At 41.0% G+C, this 26,894-nt stretch overlaps 1 protein-coding gene and 1 pseudogene across 2 annotated transcripts in view; both read left to right on the forward strand.

The window, feature by feature from the left end:
- The window catches only part of cwc25 (CWC25 spliceosome associated protein homolog), a 37,659-nt gene that overhangs the window by 1,433 nt on the left and 9,332 nt on the right, over positions 1-26,894 (forward strand). Inside the window, exons 2-8 of one of the 2 annotated variants that reach the window (XM_069906984.1) lie at positions 14,234-14,406; positions 15,465-15,701; positions 19,041-19,110; positions 21,496-21,602; positions 23,364-23,433; positions 24,934-25,151; positions 25,901-25,987. In XM_069906984.1, the coding sequence (XP_069763085.1) occupies positions 14,234-14,406; positions 15,465-15,701; positions 19,041-19,110; positions 21,496-21,602; positions 23,364-23,433; positions 24,934-25,151; positions 25,901-25,987 (962 nt within the window). The remainder of the gene's footprint in view (positions 1-14,233; positions 14,407-15,464; positions 15,702-19,040; positions 19,111-21,495; positions 21,603-23,363; positions 23,434-24,933; positions 25,152-25,900; positions 25,988-26,894) is intronic. The other variant, XM_069906985.1, reaches the window with a different exon arrangement.
- LOC138747112 (serine/arginine-rich splicing factor 3 pseudogene) lies at positions 5,753-6,256 on the forward strand (annotated as a pseudogene).

The following is a 26,894-nucleotide window of genomic DNA, read 5'->3' on the forward strand; positions in this document are numbered from 1 at the left end:
GCTGGTGTTTGGTAGTAGAGTACGATGTGTTTCTCTATGCTATTAGAAAATCTGCAGCTTTGTGTTTCCATGACGTGTTTAGGAATTAGTTTTCATGGCCTTTTAAAAAGTTTGCACAAAATGTTCCTTTTCCTCATTTGTGCTTGGGTGGTAGGGTGCTGATTAGATGTGTCATATATTGTTATTATGTAGGAACACCTCAAAAGCATCAGATAAAAACTGCTGCCCATTATCGGAGACTAGTTCTTTAGGTAATCCCTATGATGTGAACATATTTTGTAGTCTTGATTATCTGGCTTGTTGTTCTCATGTGTGACACTACTGGCCATTTCGAGTGTACATCGTCAACAATAAGGAAGTTTTCTTCCATAAAGGGACCAGCGAAATCTATGTGAATCCTGTGTCATGGTCGTGATGGCCATTTCCATGGGTTGGCTTCAGCTTGAGGTGCTTTGGATTGCATCTCCTGACAAGTGCAACATCTTCTCACCGTTTGTTCAATATCGATGTCTACTGATGGCCACCAGACATGCATACATACCAAAGCTTTCATTCAAACCATCCCTGGGTGATTATTGTGGAGCTCTGATAGCATTGGCAGCCTGCCATTTCTAAAACTGATTGTCTTGGTCCCCCATAATAAACAATATTCATATTCATTGTGTCGTGTATAATAAGGTTTCAGTTTGGGAGAAATAGTTTCAGCCTTGGGCTACCCATTTAATGTGAAAAATAGGACTTTTGACAGTGGAGCTTCTTTCAGTACTTTACTGATAGTCTTTGCTGTAATTGGTAAGGAATGCAGTTCTTGAATAATAACTGTAGCCTCTGCTATCCATTTAATTATTTCGTCCTTCTGTTCAGTTTCAGAGGTAAACAAGATAGGGAATCAGCATAGCCATTTTATGTTGCTGGTTTATGGTTCAAATCATAATGGTATGTGGCGAACTGCATGGCCCACCTTTGAATTCTTGTTGCAGCTAGCACTGGAATCCACTTTTTAGGGCCTAGAATCAAACTCTGGTTTGTTGTCTGTAACTAAGGTAAACTTCCTACCTTTATAAGTATTGGTGAAATCATTTGACACCAAATATTATGGCAAGTCCTTCTTTTTCCAATTGTGCATAATTACATTCACAAGCCATCAAAGACCAGAAGGCATAAGCCACCAGCTGTTCCTCCTTTTCCATCATGTGTGACCACACTGCACTTAAGCCCACAGGCGAAGCATTCGTTGCAAGGGTTACTTCCTTTTCTGGGTCATAATGGAAAAGAACATTATCGCTTGATGTTAGCAGTTCTTTTAAATGATCGACCGCATTATTTGTCTCTTCATTCCAGCCCCATTTCTATTCTTAACAATTAGTTCAGTGGGGTGCACAGCATTGACTTATTTGGAATGTGCTTCCGATAATAGTTAACTAAAGCCAGGAACAACTGCAATTCAGCTTTATTTGAAGTTAAGGTACTCTGTGGACAACCTTGGTACCAGTAGTATCCAATCGGACTCCTTCACTATTAATTGTAAATCCTAAATATGTTACAGAAGGTACCATAAATACACACGTCCTGGTGCAGATGGATGTTTGCTTGTTGCAATCTGGCTAGGACCCTTGCCAGGTTTGATAAATGCTCTTGAGTTGTCTTGACCTGTAATTATGATGTCATCGAGGTAGCATCCCACATTTATGCCGTGCAACAATTTGTCCGTGACTGCTTGAAATATTGCTGGGGCTGCTAATATTCCATATGGCAATTGGGTATAGGTGAATAACACCAAGTGAGTATTGATTGCCATGTATTTCTTTGAGGCCTTATCCAATTCGATTTGCTGATATGCCTGGGATGTCCAATTTCGTGATTATTTCCCCATACCCCAATCAGGGCCTGAAATAATTCCTCAGCTTTGGGCATAGGGTGTTCAGGTATTTGCAGAGCCTGATTAGTGGTGACTTTGTAATCACCACAAATTTGGATTTCTCCATTGGCTTTTCAGACTGCTATGATGGGAGCTGCCCAATCATTGCATTGAATTCTTTCCAGGATTCTTTCATTTTCCAACCTGATAACTTCTGATTCAATCTTTCCTTTTATTGCAAATGGTACCATCCTGGGCTTATAGAACTTGGATTCAACACCGGATTTCAAGTGTAATCACCTGGACTCTTTGGATGTTCCCCAGGCATATTTTCAAAAATCGTCTGATACCTCTGAAGCACATGCTCCAGTTTTGGCTTGGCCTCACCCTCTGTACTTATGTTCATTATGGATCTAATTTTCATCCAATCGAGTTGGATGTGCGACAACCAGTTTCTTCCAAATAACACCAGCCCCTTGCTGTCAAACATGTAGAGGGATAATCTTTTCGGTGTATGTCCTTTATATTCAACATTTACTTTGCATTTCCCAAACACCTTGACTCTCAGGACCATGTCAGACTTTTTCATGGTAAGATGAGGTAACAGTCATGTTTTTAACTTTATTGGCATTAACAACACTGCTGCTCCCATGTCCATTTGAAGAGGTTCGTTGTTGATTTTCACATGGACGTTGATTTCTTATCCATGAATCCACGAATATACATTATTTCCAGTGCCTTGTCTTCCTCTGAGTCGTTAGGTTCACTGCTAGGGCTTTCATCCTTCTCTACGGTTTTTACTTTGGAGGGTTGTTTTTTGTATCTGGATCTTTGCTTTTTGTCCTTTTTCCCCTTGTTGACACTTTCTTTCTTGGACATTTGGCTCTTGTATGTCCCTCCCTGTCACATAGATGACATCTAACTTTTCTGAAATAACAATTATCCACAGCGGAAGCAATCTCGTCGGTTAAATTTTCCCACTACCTGTGGCTCACCTTGTAAGTTTTTATTGGCCATCTCAAAACTTAGCAATCGCTGTTGGGGACTGCGGTTAGCTAAACCCATGACTAGCCCGTCTCTTAATGCTTCATTTAAGAATGACCCAAACTCACAGGTTTCTGACAGTCTACGTAATTCAGCCAAATATTTGCTTACGAATTTGCCTGTTTTCTGTAATAAAATTTGTCTTCCTGCGATAATAGGACATAGATGTTTTCCTATTACAGCATACAACTCTATATGTGTTTGTACTTGGTCCTTCAAGGGCTAACAGAGATTTCATCAGTTTAAATGTCTGAAATAGCACCCATTTTCTGCTAAGCAGAGAGGAGGAGGGCTTGGAAAGGGAGAGGAGGTGAGGGGAAGTATCTGAGGCTGGGAGCAGAGTTGGAGAAGAGGGAAACAAAAAGGGAGGTTTGGTCAGTGGAAAAAATCCACAGCTAAAGAGACTGGAAAAGATGAGCTTTGTTTTCTGTGGAGTGAAGAAGGCTGAGTATTGCCCTGTGAGGTATAATGACATTGAGTTTCTTCTTATCCAACATACAATGTACCTCTGCATCAAAATTCTTGCATTCTGCAGCCAAACAGGTTCTTGTTTTTAAAAAAAATAACTAAATCAATGACAATTGTATGATTAAGTGAATTAAAAAGAGACAATTAATGAAAACAGATAATATATATTCACAGTTATCCCAGTACAAAAAAAATGACTATAGAACAGTGCAGTCAGTTCTTTTGTGGTGTTGGAAGAGTCCAGGATTAATGTAACAAGGGGAGGTTCAAGAGCTTGAGAGCAGTTGAAAATAAACTGCTCTTGAACCTCGAGGTGCTGGTTTTCGGGCTTCTGCACGTTCTGCCTTAAGGTAGCAGTGAAAAGAGGTTGTGAGCAGGCTGGTGGGAATCCTTTATAATGTTCACTGCCTTCTTGAGGCAGCACCTCAGAGGTCGGAGCTTTTGATGGATCAGGCTATGTTGTTACCTTTTGGAGTTTTCTGTGTTCCTGGGCATTCAAATTCCCAACCAGGCTGTAAAACAACAGTCAGTATACTTTCTACAACATGTTTGATAAATATTCAATAACCTACCAAATCTCCTTAGAAAGTAGAGATGTTGGTGTGCCTTCTTCACAGTTTATAAAATTGAGGTATGTAGATGCAGCAGTGAGAATATTTTTCTCATGGTAGGGATAACAAAAACAAGAGGATTGGAATTTAAAGTGGGAGGAAATCATTTTTAAGGGGATCCAAGGGTTAAGTTTTTTAACACAATGAATGGTTTATATTGGAAATGCACTGTCAGAGGAAGTAATAGAATTGGAGATATTTAACTAGGCAAGGCATAGAAAGTTATGGTCCTCATGTAGGCAAGCAGGATTAGCAGAGCTGGACAGAATGGCTAACATGGACCTGGTGGGCTGAAAAAGCCTGTTTTTATGACTGTGATGGGTACACAGAAATAAGAAAGGAAGGGGTAAGGGCAAGGGATAGAGAGACAAAAAAACAAAGATGAGGTGAAGGGTTGATTGAAGAGAAAATGAGGGAACAGATCAGTAAGAAAGGAACATTCAGAAAATAGACAGCCTTTCTTTGGGGTTGCTCTTTTAAATCCTCAGGACAAATGGTTAGCACTGAAAATCATGGCCTTCTAAAGTCAAGTTCATTGTCATCTGATTGCACAAGTACAACCCGATGAAACAATGTTCTCCAGTCCTCGGTGCAAAACACACAGGCACACAACCAGAGATAACGTACATACAAACAACCCGGCACATTTGCAGGACAAGTATTCATCTATACAGATAAATAAATATTTTATTTCTTGAATATGAGAGTCTCAGATGGTTAGTGTGAGCAGTTCCTTTGGTCATTCAGCCTGGTGGTGCTGGCTCTGAGACTCCTGTATCTCTTTCCCGATGGGAGCCACTGAAAGATGCTGTGTGCAGGATGGAAGGGTTCCTCAATGATTTTGTGTGTCCTCTTCAGACAACGATCCTGGTAGATCACATCGATGGTGGAGAGGGAGACTCCAGTGATCCTCTCTGACACTCTTGTGGTCCTTTGGATTGACCTTCAATCCATTTCTCTGCAGGAACCATACCACACTGTGATGCAGCCAGCCAGGATGCTCTCGATAGAGCTCCTTAAACATCCTGAGTTTATTGTCGTCCACATTGTGCAATGTACATATGCCCAAAATTCTTACTTGCATAAGTATTAGAGTCCTTCTTTATAAGTACATATTTGGTGGTAGCAAGTAACTCAGGGCATCCAAGATCTGGCTCCCCGACTCGCCCTTTATATCAGTGAGATCCCATCGAGGTGCAATCTCCTGGTTTTAGCCACTCACTGTAAACAATTGGTTTAAGCAAGGCTCACCCATGATGGCCTGGTTTTACTGTGTTCTGTTATGTTTGCAGTATCTGTGTGATTTGGTTACCAGCCACACTTTCTAGGTAGCAGTGTGATGTCAAATTGAGATCTCAAACTATTATCTGTTGGAGGGTGGGAGCTGCTTTTAAACTATTTTTATTAAAGGTCCTTCAAAGCTAATTATTAGTAAGGACTTTTAAAGTATGCCATAACTGCACTAAAGGCTACTTTCAGCACTTGGTCTGCCTCGGCTCCTACTCTTTGGTGTTAAAGTGTTATGTGTCGTTCCTCGAGCACATTATGGAGATTGTCCTTTGACAGCAGAAAATGCAAAATCAAGGAAGTTGTGATGAAAACACGATATAGTCTTTAGCAGGAGATTTGCATTCTGGTTTGCACTCTAGGAAGATGTGATGGTCTTGAAAGAAATGCAGGACTGATTTAGTAGAATGGTTCTAGAGTGAGAGAATTTCAGCTACAGGTTTAGACTAGAGTAAAAGTTCTCAACCTTATTTCACCCGAGAAAACTCGATGTACACGGGGGAAGTCACCAGAAATTTAGCTGAGCTATGGTGCGCCGCGATTCCTGTCCACTTGACTGTAAAGTCTATGTGGGTGACCTGGGAACCAATGGAAACAAGACGGAGCTGGAGCATTCATTCAGCTACTATGGACCCCTGAGGAATGTGTGGGTTGCATGGAATCCTCCTGGCTTTGCGTGTCTAGAGTTTGAGGACCCTCGTGATGTAGCAGATGCTGTTCGAGAGTTGGATGGCAGAACCTTGTGTGGCGTTCGTGTCCAAGTGGAGCTGTCCTCTGGTGAAAGGAGGAAGCATTACCGTGGCCCACCACCTCCCTGGACTAGGTGTCCCCGTTATGATGATTATCGTCATCGCAGCCCACAGCGGCGACGTTACTCGAGGTCTCGCTCCAAGAAGAACAGGCGATGTGAGTGTTCACTTTCACGGGATAGACGGGAGCCATCTTTCTCCAGATGCATAGTCGCTCCCGGTCTATCGAGAGGAAGTAGTGTCTGTGGTGGAGACGACCTCTTCTCCCCTCTGACCTACTGGAGATGAATGACTACAGTGCTCCTGAGATTCTACAATGGGTCAGGCTTAAAATGCAGCAGAGTGGGGTCGGGGGAGGAGGCTGCTGTCCTTTATTCTGGTTTAGAGGATGAGCTTTAACCAGCTCACCAAATTTGGGAACTTTTTTAAAAAACAAAGACAAAAAAAAAACCGTCAAGTAAAACTACAAAAATTGATACAAATCAGAAAAGGAGGGTCCCAGTGTTAGAACAGCAACAAAACCTCAATTTCTTATAATTCACGTACTGTTAATTTTTTTTCATTAGATATCCAGTGATGTCAACAGTTATTCATTGAATCCCTTTCAGTGCATTTATTAGTTTGTGCCTTGCATTGCAATGATAAGTTATTGTGACTGGTAAAAGGTTTTCACCAAGATGTAGGTACTGATTATAAACTACACCATCAGAACTCATTTTGTTTTACAGAAGGTGTGAGCGGGGAAACAGTTTAGAGATGAGCAGAAATTAAGTTTGTTTTTGTCAGGTTGATCTTTGTTTTGAACTCAGTAGTCAGGAAGATTTCATGGCAGTGAGGTAGAGATCTTTTTTAGGAAAGGAAGATCTTGTCTACTAACTGAAAATTAAACAATGTAAGAAATGATTTGGGCAGTTATAGGGAGGGGTGTGGAAGGAAGCAGAGGTCGTAACTAATTGATGTGCACTGGTCAGTTTTGATCAACAGGCTCACAGTCAATGGGGACCACATTATTGCTGCTTTAATGTTGCGTCTAGACCAGGTATCGCTAATTGTGTTTGCCCCTGTACCAGGAGAACCTTGAGAGATAAGGTAAAACCTCATACTATAATGCGTTTCAATATAAGAAATTATATACCAGGAAGAGTTTGGCTAACAGCAGGAGGTTATATCTCAGTTTTAATTTACTTCGAAGGGTTCATTCTACATTGCAGCAAAACAATCCTTCGAAATATGACAGGATTTGGGGTGTGAAATAGATTAAGTGCTGTACGCTCTTGCCTTGAAGTTTCTGTTCCTCCTGTGGTTGATGCTTTTGAAGAATACCTTACTTGAGTTGCATCTCTGTTGTGCACATCTTTTCAGGAGATAGGTAAAGATTTACCCCAAAGTTCTGACAACTATCAACCAAAGAACTAGCAGTGTCCAAAGTTTAATTAGCATATCTAACTTTCTGATCTCTTTGATCTGTGATAAAACAGTTTAACTGATTGGACAGGCTGCAGTGCTCAGAGTATTGTCTTTAAGGTAGTGTTTGATTTTTGCAATGTTTGAAGCTACAGAAAACTGACAGAGCCCTAGCAAAGTATCTGATCAACTTCATTTGTTGCTGATACTGCCCGTGTACAGTAGAATTTGGTTTAAATCATTGCTTCAGGAGACCATTTGGTTGCAAGCATTTAGTCTGCACTTAACTCCTTGTGGTACATTTTCTAATCGGTGATCTCCTGCTCGTATGGGAAATGATGCTTGGCAGAAGAGAAATCTATCAAATGTAAAAATTAACAACCCATTATAATGGGAGTTTTAGTGCTTTGATCAGATTAGTGTTGTGTTATTTCAACAGATCATTTGACCCTGCTCTCCTTGGGATGATGGAGTTGAGAAACATTCCTGCTAATGTAAACCGTCTCTAACACTCTCAGACTTGGTGTGTTGCTATCTGACAAACAGATTTTGTATTAAAGGACATGACTCAAGTGACATTGGCCTTGCTCACAGCATAACTTAATGTTTAAAATGCTAACAATTATCAAGTTCATTGTGTCTGCCTGATATGAAATTAAAAGGGCATGGGAGTCCTGATCCTAGAATTTTGTGGTCGCAACTAATTTTGTTCTGTTGCCTGAGGCCTTTTATGTCTAATTGCCAGTTAATTCTCCAAATGAATGAGAATTTCATCAATTCCCTGCTTGGCCCAGCAGATGTCTGTAGAGATATTCCTGAGGCTACATCCTACAGGGTAGTAAGATTGCAATATATTTCTTCCTACTTGTTATTCCAAATAAGTTTTTTTTAAATGGGGGTATATTTCTGACAGAATCAGTTAGAGGAATCCACCTGCACTGAAATTTCAGACTTCAATCCCAAATCATTACTGACATCGCATGGCATCCTTAAGAGACTCTTCCTCCAGAGCCTGACTCCAGTTAATAGAACTGAAAAATAGCTGGAAGTATTAGATACATTTTCTGGCTTCCCAATGATCATGACCGATACTAAGACACAAAGGCTAGATATTTCTGCATTTTAATGTTGGCAAGGTCAGAAAAGTGTCACCTTACAGAGATGGTTGGAAAATTCACCTCAGCCTAATGAAGTTTTTAGCATGGTTAGGCTAACCACACCTGCAGCTCTGGTGTTTAATTTGGATTTTCAAGCTCTCAATTCTGAACCTGGTTGATTAGGTCTTAAAAGATGAAAATGCTATAATGGAATTTGTCTTTATTTTGCTGATTAAACAAGAGGGTCAGCCCATTCCAAATGCTTTCTACCAAAATCTTGCTGTGAAATGCTTTCAGTTTAAAATTTGCTTACATTCGTCCACATTTTCTCACATGAATGGAGAAGCTACCAAAGGCCATCCCTATCTCAGGCCATCTTTTTGTGCAACTTCGAAAAATTTTGGGAAGATCTAAACCAGATATAAAATTACAGAAAACAATATACCAAAAAACCCAGAGATCTTCCTCCTAAGTAACATAAAAAACAAAGAATTTGGACTTGATTTGGATGGTGCACAAAAAAGATTTGTAAAGATAGCTCTAGCCGTAGCAAAAAAATGTATTATGTCAACCTGGAAATTGGAAGATAATTTGAGAATACAACAATGGTATATAGAAATGAATAAATGTATTCTGTTAGAAAAAATAACTTATAGTTTAAGAAATAATATTGAAATATTTGAACAAATATGGGAGCCGTACATGAAACACAATAGAGAAAACCTACCGGGGACATTTACCACCTAAATTAATGAAAGGAGAAGGAAATGAAAAGAATTGACTCAGTGGAATTTCTTGTTTATTTTTAATGAATGACAACATTGTTTGACTGGTTTAATGTATCTTAGATTTTGTACTTTAAATGAATGGGGGGGAGGTAGGGAGGGTGGGATGGGAGGAGGGGGGGGAAGAAAATGACACTATATATTTGAAAAGGAAAATGTATGTATCTTGGTCAATGTGGTTTATGGTGTGAAAAAAAAAAAAAAAAAAAAGCAGCCTTTTACAAAGAGTGCTGTACAACAGTTTAATAACATTGGACGGCATCTTAATCATGAAGTGAAAAAGAACTGTCTGGAAACATTTATTGATATCCAATCCAGGGATTTCATGGTAGGAAAGATGGCTTATTTTTTTGGCAGCTATGCATAGTTGAAAGACCTATGGGAAGGAGTTCCATGTGCTCATTTTAGTACTTTTAAAAAAGAGCACAGTACTTGTCATTCTGCTTATCATTGAAATGCTTTTTTTTAAACACAGTTAGCATTGGAACTTGGAAGCTTACAATATACATGTTGTAAATTCCCAATACTTTGAACTCTTCTATATTCCAAATCTGTATCCTGAAACACCACAACATCGTTCTGAAAAAAGTTTTGAGTAAAAATAACCAGATGCATGCTTGCAGATATTTCTTGCTGTTGAGGAAGTTGTTTGGTTACACTGAGTCTCCTTTATTAAGTTTATTGCAGGATTTTTAGAATGTAATGTGAATGGCCCATTTGTGTGTGCCACACTAGCACAAAGAAAAGGATTCCTGATTGTGCATCTTTTGTGGTGACCCCAGAGTACAGCAGGACCCCTTTGAAGTCACTGTGGACATCTACAGCAAACTGTCAGTAACTGACTTTTTAAGAAAATGACGTGATACTAGCTGGATTGATGTTTTGATTGTATTTTTTTGTGTTTTTTTTTGGTCAGATTTCAGTATAAAAGTTAATACAATTAAAAAAAAACCTTATTTCACCCATAGACCATCTAACGTATTTCTTTATTTACCAATGAGCACCGTGGGTGTTGGACAAATGTGCTGATGAACTCAAGCCCCTGCCCAAACCACTGAAATTTTTTTGTTTCAGTGAGAATGTTTTTGGGGAATGTGATGTGAGAAACAAGTTCGGTGGGCCTGAGAGACTCTAGCCCCTTTCATGCCAAGCCTCTGCCTGGAGGCCGGCTATAAGTGCAGAGGGAAAAATATAAACTTGCCTTTCATAGAGCAGCCCTAAGAGGTTGCTCTTGTGTTGTATTCATGTTGAGCAGCGCCTCGTAGTGCCCTCCGGAGCCGATGGAGGCAGAGCGACTGGTGCCATAGCACCGCCTGCCAAGTCGATGTCATTCATACGCGCCAAGCTGTCAGCTCCTGCGTCTCAGGCTGACGACGTCACCGCGACATCATCAGCCCACCTCCAGCCAGCCACTTGCAGTGGCATTACATTCATGCTAGGGTGCGGAGTACAGTGCTCTGCCGCTGACGCTTCCCCCGAGAGGGATTGCAGTCAGCGCCTTGGAGCCAGCCACGGCACATTCATGGAGGTAAGTCGCCCAATGTAAGGGCAGAGAATCTGTGTCTTTACACTCGGGCTTTTTGACTGTATGAAAGGGCTTAATGATTGACCACAAGTTGCTTTTGACAAAAAAACTTTTATTTGCCAGTGGGAGGGGAGTGATGATGATGGGGGTGAGGGGGGGGGGGGGGAGTCTCAACTGGGATTGCATACACACAGATAAGACATATGCAATACATTTGCATAGGATACAACAACAGTACTGGCAATTGTAGATACTGTGATATATTACAGCAGAAAGATGCAACAGTACCTGCCACCTCTCGATCCAGTGCGGGTACAGCACCTCAATTAGAAAGAAAGAAGTTACAACAATTGATAAGCCGCCCCCCCCTCCCAACCTGTTTCTGGCACACACCTTGTAATTGACTTTCCAGCATTGTCTATGGCTCATGACCTGGAGTGGATCTCAGGTTCATCCTCAGGGAAAAAGAGACCCAGCTACTCAACCTGTTGGGCTTTATACCCTTATTCAGCCAGTGGCAGCCAACTCCGGTATGCCCTTAATAGGGTAGGTGATTAAATGAGCCAATGGTGATGTGTGTAATCCCTCAAAGGGGCCAGTGCCAAGGTGTGTGTTACTGTGAGTACCTTGATAGATGTGGTGGCTTTTGACAAGGTTCCTGCCTGAGGGATCACATGACCCTCCATGCTACAGGGAACTTTCCTTTTTTTGTCATCAAATTGACAACCTTGTGTTACATATTACTTATTATTATCAGTGATATTTGTCTTTCCTGTGTCACAGTATACCTTCAACAAACCTGTGAGAAATCTGGACCTGAGAATCAGGCTTGTTTGTGTAGGAGGTTCACAAGATAAAGAACAGAAGTAGGCCACTTGGCCAATCGAGTCCATTCTGTGACTCTACTCTAAGATGAACTATACTCACACCTAGTTTCAATTGCCAGCCCTTTCCCCATATCCCCTGATGCCCCGACCAATTAGATACTTATCAATCTCCTGCTTAAACTCTCCCAGTGATCAGGCCTCCACCGCTGTATACCGCAATGAGTTCCACAAATCCATGACGCTCTGACTCAAGAAGTTTTTTTCTCATCTCTGTTTTAAATGGATAACTTCTAATTTTAAGACTGTGCCCTCTTGTCCTTGATTCACCCAGCAAGGGAAACATCTTATCTACATCCACTCTGTCAAAAACTTTCAAAATTAGAAATGTTTCTGAGATCCCCTCCCATTCTTCTATACTCCAATGAATACAATCCAAGAGCTGCCAAATGTTCCTCATACGTTAGCCCTTGTATTCCAGGAATCATCCTAGTAAATCTCCTCTGCACTCTCTTTAACAACATCACATCCTTTCTAAGATAGGGGCCCCAAAACAGTACTCCAAATGAGGTCTCACCTGTGCCCCACAGAGCCTCATCAACACCTCGATACTCTTATACACTATTCCTCTTGAAATGAATGCCAACATAGCATTCACTTTCTTCACTACCGATTCAACCTGGTCATTAACTTTTAGGTTTCCCTGCCCAGGTCCCTTTGCACTTCTGAGGTTTGAATTTTCTCCCCATTCAAATAGTACTCTGCCTGTTTATTTCCACTTCCAAAATATAGAACTGTACATTTCTCAACATTGTATCTCATCTGCCATTTTTTTTGCCCAGTCCCCTAAGCTGTCTATATCCTTCGGCAACTTTTCGGTTTCTTCAACTCTTCCTGCTTCTGCCACCTATCTTGGTGTCATCTGCAAATTTGGCCACCAATCCATAATCCAAATCATTAATATAAATTGTAAACAGTAGCGGCCCCAAGATTGACCCCTGCGGAACACCGCTTATTGCAGGTAGCCGACTGCCTATCAGCCAATTTTCTATCCAATCTAATATCGTCCCTGTAATTCCATGGGCTCTCATCTTATTAAGCAGCCTCACATGTGGCACATTATCGAAAACCTTCTGAAATTCCAAATATACAACATCCGCAGCCTCCCCTTTGTCCATCCTACCTGAGATTTCTTCAAGAAATGCTAATAGGTTGGTCAGGCAGGATCTACCCTTTTTAAAAAAAAACCATGCTGACTTGGACCTATCCTGTCAAGCATCTCTAGGTATTTCATAACCAGGTCCTTGAGGATTGACTCAATAAAGTAGATTTGATAAAGGTCAATTAATTTTGATCGTTTTAGGCACAGTAAATTAAAGTTTGCCATGAAAAGCGAGGAGAGGGTTAAAGTGGTAAGTAAAAGATTCAAGTGTCATGAGAAAAATAATTTTCCAAGCAATTCAATACCCCAAACTTCGTTGCAGATTCAAGGTGCTTTCAAAAGAAAAAGAGATTAATGTTTTATTTTTAAACTGGGCTGCTGTGATGATCATATGATACAGTACTGGGTTCTGACTTTCACATCAAGCTCCTGTACTACAATTCATGCTTAAAGCCTACATGGAAAGATTGGACCCATACTGGGAAATCACTTCGCTGAGCACTTTCACTCTGTCCACATCAGTGACGGGGACCTCTCAGTGACCAATTATTTCAATTCTGCGCACCACTTCCATCATGACATGTCTGTCCATGGCCTTGTGTATTGTCAGACCCAGACCACTCTTAAATTGGAGGAGCAACAGCTAATTTTCTGTCTGGGCCCTTTCTAAATGAATGCCATTAAGATTGACTTCTCTGGTTTCTGCTAGCCCACTCTGTTTTCCCTCTCTTCCCCATCCCTTTGTCTTCTTTCCTACAGCTCTCCACCTCCTTCCTCCTCCATTCACAGTGCCCCCCCCCCCACCCATCCCCTAGTTTGCTGGTGTGTTCTTCCTCTTTTATCCACCATTTTGCTTGGGTGTCTGCCTATATTTTGCTTGTACCTGATGAAGGGCTCAAGCCCACAACGTTGGTTTAGTATCTTTATCTTTGCCACATAAAATACACTGTTTGACGTGCTGAGTTTCTCCAGCATTGTGTTTTCACTCCTACCTATACAAACTGCTGAGATGGATAATATAATGGGATGTAGAAAGTGTTGGCCCTTCCTTCCCTGGAACCACTGACACTGCCTTTTCTCCATACGATGAACACAAAGAAAACCATGGAATCAGGGATCACTATGTATTGCTGTGGGTAGTGAGAAGGTCAATTTTTTTTTTTAAACCATATCAAAATAATAGATATCCATCTGCATTAGGTAATGATGCTCTCATAGGAGAGCAGGTAGATTGTCCTGTGATGTGTGAGGGAAAAAGGGAGAAATGCCTGCCCAAATATTTTTTTAAAACGGCTTAAATTATTTTCGACAGGGTGTATTATCACTGAATTTTAGTCATTTTTGTTTCTAAATTGTATGACATTTTTTTGCTCTATAAAAGTTATTCAGAATAGATGCTCCTTCATCTGTCACTTTCAGAATCTAAAGAAAAGTTGGCACCCACAAACTTTGAAAAATGTTGAGCGGGTGTGGAAAGCAGAGCAGAAACATGAAGCAGAAAAGAAAAAGATCGAGGAGCTTCAGAGGGAGCTGCGGGAAGAGCGGGCTCGTGAAGAAATGCAGCGCTATGCGGAGGATAGTGGTGCCATGAAGTAAGTCATTGGTGTTCTGGCTGTATGGCATTTGGATTTTGACTGCAGAATGGAGTCATTTCCTTATGAAATTTAGTTTCAAGCAGTTAAATAATCAACTGTACATTAGCTCAATACTAGAAAGCACAAGTCATTGAACCTCTGAAAAGACTGTTTATATCCAACTTTTCTCTATATAATCCCATGTTTCTTATCCATAAATGGCTATTTTGCAGCCTTTTAGAGCTATTCATAGATTCCAACCCCTCTTCAAATGGAACGTTCTACTAATCCTGATTAATAAAGGAAAAGGATTTGCCTTGCACCTTGTTTTGACAATGATTTAGTCTAAAAATCTTGGTAGCGAATTTTCTTTGTTCTTTGGCCTCAGTATTTCAGCTAAAGACTAACTAGAAATTGTAAACATGGTAAAAAAAAATGACTGAATTTTGATGTAAGAGCTGAGTATAGGCCTATTTTGATGGCTATTTCAGAATATAACAATATAGTACAGGTCGTCCTCAACTTACAATGGGGTTACATTCCGGCACTCCTTTTGTAAGTTGAAAAAGCGCAGTAGGATCAGTGTGGGGCTTGAAATGAGGCTGTGGGAAGAGAGCAGGGCAGTGGGATCAGTATGGGGACTGACACAGGCCTGTCCAGAGAGAGCGGGACAGTTGGATCAGTGTGGGGACCAACATGGGGCTGTGGGGAGAGAGCGGGGCAATGTGGGGACTAACATGGGGCTGTAGGGAGAGCATTGGGCAGTGAGATCAGTGTGGGGACTTATACTGTGCTGTTGGGAGACACTGAACATAACCTAGCCTAGCCAAAATTTGAAGTACAATACAGATTCGAACCATTATAACTTCAAAAAATCGTAAGTTAGACCATCGTAAGTCGGGGACAAAGTTGTGTAAGGTTCTGTTGTATGTTGATATTTTTAAATGGCTTAAACTAGATCAGGACATATTTGTTGACTGAATTTATTTACTTTGACTGGATGATACAGTGTATACAAGTTCCTCATGGTTTTCTTAGTGCAAAAGTTTAATGTAAGGTTGGCTTTTTGCCTGCAGAAAGAAGTCCGATCGCCTGGATTGGATGTATCAGGGCCCCTGTGCCATGGTAAACAAGGAGGAGTACTTGTTGGGTAGACCTATCGACAAGTATGCTACTGAAAAGATGGTAGACGAGGAGGCTGGCCCTTCTTCTGATACTGGGCTGCTGCCTGGCTCCATTTTCTCAGCAACAGGGGCTAACTCGGCCTTGGATATGGCTTCCAAAATCCGGGAGGATCCGCTCTTTACAATCAGGTGGGAAAACGATTTGATTATCAAGGACTGAAACTCGGAAGTAAGAGCACTTGGCTTGCTGGGAAAGGGGTGAAGCCAGACTGAATCAGCAGATTTGAGATCTTGCTGCTCGTTAGGTTAGCTGATCACTGTCCCTCCTTTATCAGGTCAAGTTTATTGTCATCTGTTTGCACAGTGCAACCCGATGAAACGGTGTTCTCCGGTCCTTGGTATAAAATACACAGACACACAACCAGATATAACACACAAACGAGCAAACAATACATTGCAGGACAAGTATTAATATAAACAAATAAATATTGTTTCATAAATATGAGAGCCCCGGATGGTTAGTGTGAGCAGTTCCTTTGGTCATTCAGAATTCTCACTGCCTGTGGGAAGAAGCTGTTCCTCAGCCTAGTGGTACTGTCTCTGATACTCCTGTATCTCTTTCCAACAGGAGTAGCTGAGAGATGCTGTGTGATCAATATGACTGTGACATTCAATTTCTTTAGGAAAGAGGAATTTAAGAACAATATCCACTGGTCATTTTATTAATTATACTTCTGTTGTCTTGCATAGATTGGGTATATCTATTGTAATGGTCATCGTCATGACAACCATTGGTATTTCTGTAACATTTCTAAAGTATTACATGCTTTTCACTGGAGAATTGATCTAATATATTAGGACAGTTGATGAAAAAAAATTGGTTTGAAAATGCAGTTTTAAGAGTGTATTTAAGGTGAAAGAAGAAGTGATCAGGGAATTCCAGAGTCTAGGAGCCAGACAACTATAGTCACAATTGCACCTTCCCATTTTGGTGCAATGACTATTGGGGTTGAGCAAGATGCCAGCATTGGAAGAGCCTAATATCATGTCTAGAAGAAATTAATTATGCAGTGATAGGGGTGTGCTCTGAGAGATTTGAAAAGGTGGATGCTTTAGATTACAAGATTTCCTTTATTGTGTAATAAAACAGGTATAATATTACACTAAGTTGACTTTAGTCTGCCATAAGGCAGACAAAGACTTGCCATCAGCAGAAATTGCCCAACACCCCTTATAGTTAAAGAAAGAGAGAGTTTCCCCCTCCCCACCCCCTCCAAGAGTCACCGAGTGTCCATGGATTCACCTCCAGCACTCCCGCAGCCTCCGCAGCCACACAAAGACCAGTCCAAACCATCAGGAACCTGAGGTCCAGATCCGAACCTCCGACATGATCATGAAACTTTCAGCACCCTCTTGCTTCCCAGTTCCAATACCTGGTACCCCTTCAGACAGTCTCCAGCAGTCCGCAGTCTGGCATAAGTCCTTTGACCACAGTTGCCTGCAGCCCGCGTGGATTCTTCACCTTGAGTCATCGACAGCCCGTCAGCTGTGTGGCCTTCAGCCTCAGAGCCCCTCACTGTTCTGCTGCCATGGTCACCATTTCCTCTGCTTTTCCTTCTCAAATGGGGGGTGGGGAGTTTTCCTGTTTTCCTGTTTTCTGGTGCCCTATGAAGCGAGTCCTCTGCTTCCCTGGAATCTGAAACCACTTGTGACTGCTGCTGAAGACAGGTGCTGCCATCTTTAACCCAGACCCCGTGATGGCAAGATTTAAAAATAAACATCAGTTAGCTCTTTAACAGTCTGTTTAAAGCCTTTGTGGAGCTGTCGGTTGTTGGACTGGGCAGACCTTTATCACTGTATAATTAATTTCTTCTAGACTGCAGAGGAGAACTGTGTCTCCTCTCTCTGCTCTCTATGGGTCTGCACCACTGGCACCACTGCCATTTCAGCCATGCTTTCAGGGACTGATATTAAGAAATGACTTGCCCTGTTGGCTTCCAGAAGAGTGGAGAGTATAGTAAAAGAGGTCATTGGTTTCTAACATTCTGTGCCGTGTGAGTTGGACCTACCTTCATGCCTCTTTTGAATCCTTGAGCTTCTGTAGCAGATGCTTCCCATCTCCTCGTGAGGAGAGAATTGGAATACATGCTTCTGTAGTTTAAGGGGAGTAAGAAGGAGGTTAGTTTCCCATTTGCTGCAAAATACTATGTGAACAGATATCTATTGCTCCCAGTAAGTACTTTATTGTTGTGTAAGAAAACGCTACAAAATTTTAAAAAACACAACCCACAGTACTCACATATACAACACCAAATAAAACAAGAAAAACAAAGCAGCATTAAAACAATACAAAATACAAATACACTAATTGGAGGAGATTCTTTCTTGGGATCTGGGATAGAAACTGCTCTTGAGTCTATTCATCCGTGATTTAATGGACCAATATTGTCTACCTGAAGACAATAGGTCAAACAAATGACAGCCTAAGTGAGTAGAATCCTTCAGGATATTGGCTGCTCTCCCGATACAGCGAGATCAAAACAAATCCTCCCAAGGGGACAAGGAGCACCTAATGATCTTCTGGGCCATATTGATAACTCTGTGAAGATCCCTCTTATCTGCTGCTGGACAGCTGGCAAACCACACGGGATTGCATTAAGTCGGCATGCTTTCAATAGAGCAACGATAGAAGGACATCAATAACTTCTCCTGTGGATTGATTTTTCTAAGGATTCTCAGGAATTGGAGACATTGATGTGTTTTCTTGACTATAACAGTGGTATTAATAGTCCAAGAAAGATTCTCAGCCAAATACGTTCCCAGAAACTTAAAAGTTGTGACCCTTTCCACGCAGTCTCCATTAATATACAAAGGAGCTGGGCCGTACTTTTCCTCCTGAAATCCATTATGACCTCTTTCATCTTCAAGGAATTCAATGCCAGATTATTTTCCAAGCACCACACTGACGGTCTGTGGACTTTGTCCCTATAGGCTGACTTGTCGCCCCTTGAAATGAGCCCAACTGCAGATGTGCCATCCACAAATTTTATGATGGTATTAGAGGAATACCCGGAGGCATAGTCATGGGTATAAAGAGAATACAACATTGGGCCCAACACACAGCGTGTGGGGAACCAGTGCTAAGTGTGAGAGTAGGGGAATAATGAGCACCTATTTTTAGTCTGGGAACAGTTTGTTAAACAGTTTGATTCTTGAATAGCTAATCCTTTTTAGTTTGACTTTTAACATGTTTAGCGTAGCAGTTGCGCGGTGCTATTATTAGTGTCAGTGACCGGGCTTTGAATCTGGCGTTGACTGTAAGGAGTTTGTACATTCTCCCCATGTGTGAATGAGTCTCCTCCTGGTGCTCTGGTTTCCTCCCACCCTTCAAAATGTACCTGGGGTTGTAGGTCAATTGGGTGTAATTGGGCAGTAAGGGCTCATGGGCTGAAAGGGCCTGTAACTGTCTAAAGTAAAACTAAAAGATGCTTGTATTGATTTTTTTTGTTTTTAATTTGGTGTTTACAGGAAGCGAGAAGAAGAGAAAAAGAGAGAGACTTTAACTAACCCCATGAAAATGAAGATGATCAGAGAAATGGTGAGTTGGTCTTCAAGTCTTTTGATCCCCTTTCACCCCCCCCCCCAACATTCAAGCATCCAGGTGGTGTTTTGTGAATTTTAAATGGAGGTTGACAATGGTCTAAAGTAACAAAGTGGTGGCTTCCAAATTTCCATTGCCTGGATTAACTGTTGACAGTTCTTGGTCCAGCAATATGATGATCACGTTTGATTTTTTTTTTAGGAAAGTGGAATTTAAGAATATCTGATCATTTTATCAAGTGTAGTTCTGTTGTCTCTCACATTTTGGAAATATCTCCTGTGTCTCAAAATGCAGCCGACTTTTGTGCCTTTTAAATGGAGCTTGAAGATGGACCTTGATTACTTTTGCTAAACAAGCCAAATTGCGGCAGTTCCAAGTTTACATTACATTGGGTCATTTCTATCCGGTTGATCTAGATGTTTGATTTCTGATTCCTACACCAGTTCAGGCCAAACTGAGTGGCTGGCGAAATGAGTGGGTGGTGAATGTCCAGTCACCAGAGAATAAAATTGATGATCTGAGAACAAGGCTGCTTTATCAGAGTCCGACTGGAAGACCAATCTCATTTGTTTGCTGCACCAAGACCTGGCTAACAGAGAACACACTGCTATCCAGCCAGATGTTTTCAACATTCAAAGACTGGCTCAGAACTTGAAGAGAGAGGGGGTGGTGTGCAATTTTTAGTTAATACTGGGTGGAACGTGGGAGTCCTGTCACGTTCCTACTCTACTGCCTTAGAGCAAATCTTAATTAAGTACAGATCTTTCTACCCATAGCATTCTCATCAGTGGTTCTCGCTGGAGTTTGTACCTCTCCCGATGCTAATTTCAGACACTTGTGGAGCTACATGATGTGATCAGTAAACAAGAGACGGTCCACCCAACGCACTACAAATCTTAGTCAGAGACTTTAACCAGGCCTGTCTGAAGAAAAACCTGTCACCAGCATGCAACCTGCTGTACCAGAAGTCCCAGCACACTTGATCACTGCTTTATCAAGATAAAATGCAGTATCTTTCCCTTCTGCCTTCATACAGACAGAGCCTAAAAAGAGAGTTTCCAGAGATCGGGACAGCTAGAAAATGATTGCAGGAGGCTGAAGAATGGCTACAGGACTTCAAGTCAGTGGATTGAGCCATGTTAAAGGACTCAGCTGAGGATTTGAGCAATTAAACCAGGGCTGTCACAGACTTTATCAAAATAGCTGTGGATGAGGGCGTCCCCACCAAATCATTCAAGGTTTTCCCCAACCAGAAGCCCTGGATGAACAATGAGATCCAGAACCCGCCGAGAGCCAGATCATAGGCTTTTAAGTCCAGAGATCCAGATCACTACAGAAGGAGCAGATGTGACCTGCGGAAAGCTATCTTCCAGACAAAGTAGACCCAACAGCTATAGCAGGGCCTAAATAACATAACCTGCTATAAAACCAAATCTGGAGGTGTATGATGCAGTGATCATTGAGGATCATAGGTGGAGAGGGTGAGCAAATTTAAGTTCTTGGGAGTCACTATCTCGGAGGATCTTTCCTGAACCGAGTGCACTAATGGATTCATGAAGAAAGCATGTCAGCACCTCTACTTCCTTAGGAGTTTGTGGAAGTTTGGTAAAACATCCGAAACCCTGGCAAATTTGTACAGATGTGTGATGGAAAGTGTGCTGACCAACTGCATTACGGGTTGGTATAGGGACACCAATACTGCTGAGTGGAAAGCCCTGCAAAAGGACAGCCCAGGACATCACAGCCAAAACCCTCCCCACCATCAAGAACATTTACAGGGAACGCTGCCATCGGAGAGCAGCAGTAATCATCGATGATTCACACCACACGCTCTGTTCTCACTGCTGCCATCAGGAAAGAGGTAGAGGTGCCACAAGACTCGCAACACCAGGTTCAGGAACAGCTGCTCCCCCTCCACCATCAGACTCCTCAATGACAAACTCAATTAAGGACTCTTGCACTTTTTATTGATGTTTTTTCTCCTCTCTGTATAGCACATCAGTTCATTTACATGTAAACATATCATCTTTTGAGTACAGATTTTTTGCACTAATTCTGCCTCACCCACGGGAAAAGAATCTCAGGGTTGTATGTATTGTTACGTATGTTCTCTCTGACTTTGAGTACCTACTATTAAACTGCTGAGCATGCAGGAAGCAGAAGACTAAAGCAATATGTTAACATAAAAATAGCTGGAAATTGAATGTCTGAAACCCTTAGTGTCTGAGAGCAAATTTACTCCAAATATTGTGGTTTCTTTATTTGACCTTTTAATTAATTGTATCCTGTAAATCTATTGTTGTAGATGTTGTAGGATCAGGAGCTACATGCTTTATTTTTTTTACTGTAGAAACAAATACATTTGTTGCTCTCTTTTAAAAGCTAAAAAGAAACTTGGATAAAACAGACAAGAAGAAAAAAAAGGACAGGAAGAAGAAGCACAAGAAACATCGCTCCAGTTCCAGTGACAATGGGCAGCATAAAGCAAAGTACAGTATATTATCCAATAAGGTCGGCATCTGCTGACATATTGTCTCCATCCCTGGGAGCCACACTTTGGAAAAGACTTTCAGTGATGAGGGAATTAATTAAAACTGGCCAAGTCTCAAAGGAAAGATTTGATAGAAGTACTAATATCACGGTAGTGTAGACAAAGAGGGCTCGTTCCCAGTGACAGTAGAGTCAGAAATCTGGACACAGATCAAGTTCTTTCATGACAAGACAAAATAATGCAATGACTGTGAAGGATTAAGGTTATATGAACTGCAGACAGTGCAAAGATGCTCGTTTGTGGCTTTGAGAGAAGTTGGATAAATAGTTAAGGTGTGAAAGATTATGGAGATTATGAAGAGTGAAGAAACTAGATTGTTTTGTGAAATAATTAGTGCAGATTCTGTAGGACATGGCATATTACTATGAGAACTATGTACATTGACCTCACATCAAGATTACTAAAAAAAACCCACTCAGTTATAGTAATTACACTCTCTCAGTGACTCACCAGCTGTGGCTGACTTGGGAGACCTATCACTTGCGTGTCAGAAGGTCATGGGTTCAAGATCTACATGGTGGGTTTCATTGCGATGCCCAGGAAAACCTTCACTATCAATAGATGTCTACTTTGTCAAATGGCCAGAAAAGATTCCATGGCATGGTATCTAGGGAGAGTCGGGTAGTTTTGTTCATCAGGGCGAGACGAATCCCCAGTGTAGGCATTCAGTACGCAACGTTGATAGTTCTTCCTCCCACTGAGGCTGCTCAATCCACTGAGTTCTTCCAGCAGACTGTTTGTTGCTCCATGCTCTAGTGTCTGCAGTCTCTCTTGTGTCTCCAGGGTAGTTCTGTCTTTCAATCAGCATGATGAATGAAAAAATGCAGATGATATGGACATTGCTGCAATGCTGTTTTTTCGCAGTCTGCTGCGTGAAAATTGATTGCCTCTGATATTTCATTGTATTTCCTTATCTGTACTTTTTTTCCAAGCTGCCTGGGGTCAAACTATTCTTTAGAAGTCCAGGTTTTATTTATTGGCATCACAAGTCTGCTTTAAGTTTTTAAAATAAAACTTTGACCTCGATTACTATCCCATGACATGTTGGAACATGCGTGTGCTTAATATCTGGGAGAATATTTTGGTTGGAACACCATAATTGTTGTATATTTTCAAATATATATAAAAAGATTCTAAATTTGGTGGTGATTTCAAGATTTAACCTCCATCTTTAGGGGAGGAAGGGAGAAAACGGGGGATGGAGAGGAGATTTTGTTTTTGTAGTTCTCTAAACTTGTCAGTTCAATTCTTGGCACCCACTGGTTAGTATTTCTGAACCAGTAGACATGGCAGTTGTAATATTCACAACGCTGTTCACTACATTTGTAGGCAGTCCGTACAGCTGTGGGAGCGCTGGAAGTGAATTCACAGGACACTCTGTGACTCTGAAGGGTCTCTCTTTTTCTTCTCTTTCTCTTACTGTAAAGGGGCACTGGGCAATTTCTGCTGATGGAAAATCTTTGCCTTACAGCAGACTAAACGCAATTTCGTGTAATATTACATTTGTTTTATTTTATGACAATAAAAGAATCTTGAATGGCAATGAAATGTTGCTGTTAAGTACATAATGACTGGTTGAAGAAACACTTGAAAGGAAGTTAATAAAAATTACTCTTCATAGAAGACCTGAATTTGGGCACATTTGCACTAAAACAATGAGATTGTTGAAACAGAATAATTTTGTTTTAAATTACCACAGAAAGCGTGAAAAGAGTGCAAGTCCTTCGCCAGCACTGGTGCAGAGGAAAATCCCCGGGTATGGTTTAAAGGTTTGTTTTCATGGATGTTTGCTGTTTCTAAAATTAGTTGCTTTTTCTCTTTTGTGTGTCAGAATCCAAGTAATTGCTTATGAAATGAAAATCTTCCAAGTCAGCCAAGCATTGAATTGTAGGCTGCTCGCAACAATATTGTTTTATATTATTTCAATTTGTATTATTTCAGATTGCCAGGTGAGGCTACTACTCATCTTAGCTTTTAGCTATTGAGAATGAGTCCATTTATTAAAATTTTAGCAGTCATTCTTGACTCTACTATATTAAAGAAGTTTAATAACACACAGTAGTTGGCATGATAAGTACATCAATAGCAGAGAAAAGAAGTACTGTATATTGTAGTATAGATACTACTGACATACGTCTGAGTTCTGTTCTGACTGACCGGTCATATATTGAAATGGATGTATGTTAGCATGACATATAGTCCTCACACTGATCTCACTGTCCCACACTCTCCTGACTGCCCGCTATTGGTCCCCACGTTGATCCCACTGGCCCGTGCTCTCCCAACAGCCAGCTGTACCTGTAGAGCAATTTTTTATACTGAGAAGTGAGAGAGATGCTGTGATGTACATAAAGCCGGGATATCGTCTGATGGTCACTGTCATACGCATGCAGTCATTACTGCTGGTGGACGTACAGCCAAACGTAACTTTTATATTTGCATATATTTGTTGTTTTTTTTATTTATGCCTTTTTTTTTCGTTCGTATGTACTAATGTTCATAGGTTGTAAATTGGGGAGTATCTGTATACTTTTCTATCATCTCAAATATATACCATATATGCTGGCCAATAGGACAACTCTATATAGGACAATCCAGGAATTTCCACCTAAACTGTAGGTTTGGAGCACTACTCTTTGTATAAAACTACCCCCAAAAAATAAATCTGGCACCGCTGACCAGTGGATGGTGTTAAAGCAGATCACAATATTTTAATACCAAATTACCCTGTAAAGTTTTTAATTTTATTGGCATATTTTAAAATAAACCACCATTGGCTCCTTGTAACAGGTCATTTAAAGACTATACAGAGCCGACAGCAGTCAGACTGAGCAGATGGACCCCATGGGGGAACACTGAGACTTCGTTGATAACTAACAGGATACATGCAAGATTGCATTGGAGCCAGCGGGAAGATGGTGGTGGTGTTGAGACTTTGCTGTCAAGATTCCAAATTTCGATCCAGCGAATAAGATAATCCCTGATTTTTAAGGTGTCACTTTTAAATTTTGAGGATTGTCCTAAACGTCGACATATACAGTCGTTTATCAGTTTCAAATCACAAAATTTAGTAAAGAAAAGCAACCCTTCATAATTTTAAGTAATGAGAGCCCTTGCTGTTATTATTTGCTCAGCAAGTCACAGGAGAGGTTCTTACAAAGAACCTTCTTTATCATTACTCAGTTTTATGAACCTGCTGTTTTGTTAGCTTAAGTGGGAGGATGTTCCCCTCTGCCCTTTCAGTTACCTTGTTCCCTTGTGTTTTGTAGGTGAGAGATTCTCATAGGATTAAGCAGCGACCCCCTTCCCCATCCTCTAACCAAGGTAACGTGTCTCACAAAACCAGGCCAAGGTCACGATCACGGTCAGGGAGCCGCACCCGGTCAACAAAACAGACTCACAAACACAACAGGCGTGAAGATCCACATGATAAGAGATCCAGATCATCATCTCGATCACCTCCTAGACACCTGAAAGTGCGTTCACAGTGAGTGCATCATTTATTCCGTCCAGTTTTGAAATAATTCTTTGATCTTATTTTTCTTTTCATGACATGCAGAAATGCAATATAGTGGTCAATTTGCTTCTCATACTGTTCTCTGAAAGGTGAGGCATGAAGATAAACGGTCCAGTTACTGTACATGCCTTGCTCCCACATGTTTACAGTGACTGGTTGTCTGGTAAACATTTTGTGGTCTCCTGCTGAAACCAATTATATTCATGGTTCTGCTCAACACTGATCAGGAATTCAAATTAGATCTAAAGATTTGCACCTGCCAGAACCTTGGCAAAACCCATTGCATTCAGGAATACATTCAATGAATGATTTTCAAGATGTGGTCACAAGGCAACCTATTTACAATGCTAAACTTTTGGAAATGGCAGCATAATAATTACCAGATAATCAAGCCTTTTTATTTTGGTTGTGAGGAGGTATTTTGGTCAAAGGTAGCTTCATGCATTTCTTCAAAATGGTGTCACTGGGACTTAGTTCCTGTCTGCTTTAACATTTCCTCTGAACGACTGTACTTCTAATAGTGCAGGAGTCCCTCAGCCCTGCACTACAACTGTGGCCTGGATTTGTTCAAGGAGTTTGAACTTTCACTGGTCTGACTTGGAGAAGAGCATTATACACTGAGCCACATTGGCTCTTGATCTAATATCTTCACAGAGAATTAGACTTTGGAAATGTGTTTTTTTTTAAAAAAAATCAGTTCTAAACATTTATTTTTGAAGGCACTTTGACACTGGAAACATCCAAGTACGGAAATTGTCCCCAAAGAGAGAAGGATACCAGAGGAGGTCTTATTCCAAACAGTCAAGGTACTATTTATTCTAGCTCCATACAAGTGGGTAGAAGGGCTATAATATTGAAATCAATTTCTCAGTTTTATCAGCGGAGCAAAGCCAAAGGAATAAGAAAAAATATCACGGCAGTCTCATGACTTACTTTTTTATGTCTTGGTAATTTTAGATGTTCATATATATTCATGTCTTATTCTGAGGAAAGCTGGAGTGTCCTTAACTTTTTTGCTGCAGGACAGAACACAACTATTCAGCCCATTGTTATTCTACTGGTTGTGGAGAGATTAACTCTGTGTCATGTTTTACTGCTGTAAAGGGTGCTTGGTCTCCATTAACCAAGCATATGCTGGTGGGGGGGGGGGGGGGCGCGTGGCCATACAAAGGACTTAGACATGTTTTGATTGAGGTCTCCATGAAGAGTATCAAAAAGACGGTCAAAACTTTGAAATTAAGAATTTTTCACTAAAAAATGGACACAACTACTAAGAAACCAAGGCAGCCGAGAACAAAAAATGAAGTTTCTACTCAGACAGGAACATCGAGCAAAAGCCCAAAAGGGAGTGGTACAGGAATGGCCTTGGGACTAGCTGACCCCGACAGGGCTGGGGAGTTGGGACAAGAACTAAATATTATCCTGGAGAAAATGGAAAACCTCAGCAAACTATTTGTTAGTGTTGAAAATGTAATAAGAGACATAACTGAAAGGATGACTGAAATTAAAGAAATCGTTGAAGACTTAATAGAAAAATTGACCCAAGCAGAAGCAGATTTGGTAAAAAAAACACAAGATAAACTGAAAAGCTTTGGAGAAAGATGCAAAGCAATGGGAGTGGGACAGACAAGGTCTGCTGGACAAGATCGACTACATGGAGAATTTTAGCAGATGAAATAATGTTTGAATTATTGGACTAAAAAAAGCAATTGA

Source organism: Narcine bancroftii, chromosome 12 (genome assembly GCF_036971445.1).
Source record: "Narcine bancroftii isolate sNarBan1 chromosome 12, sNarBan1.hap1, whole genome shotgun sequence".
Lineage (NCBI taxonomy): Eukaryota > Metazoa > Chordata > Chondrichthyes > Torpediniformes > Narcinidae > Narcine > Narcine bancroftii.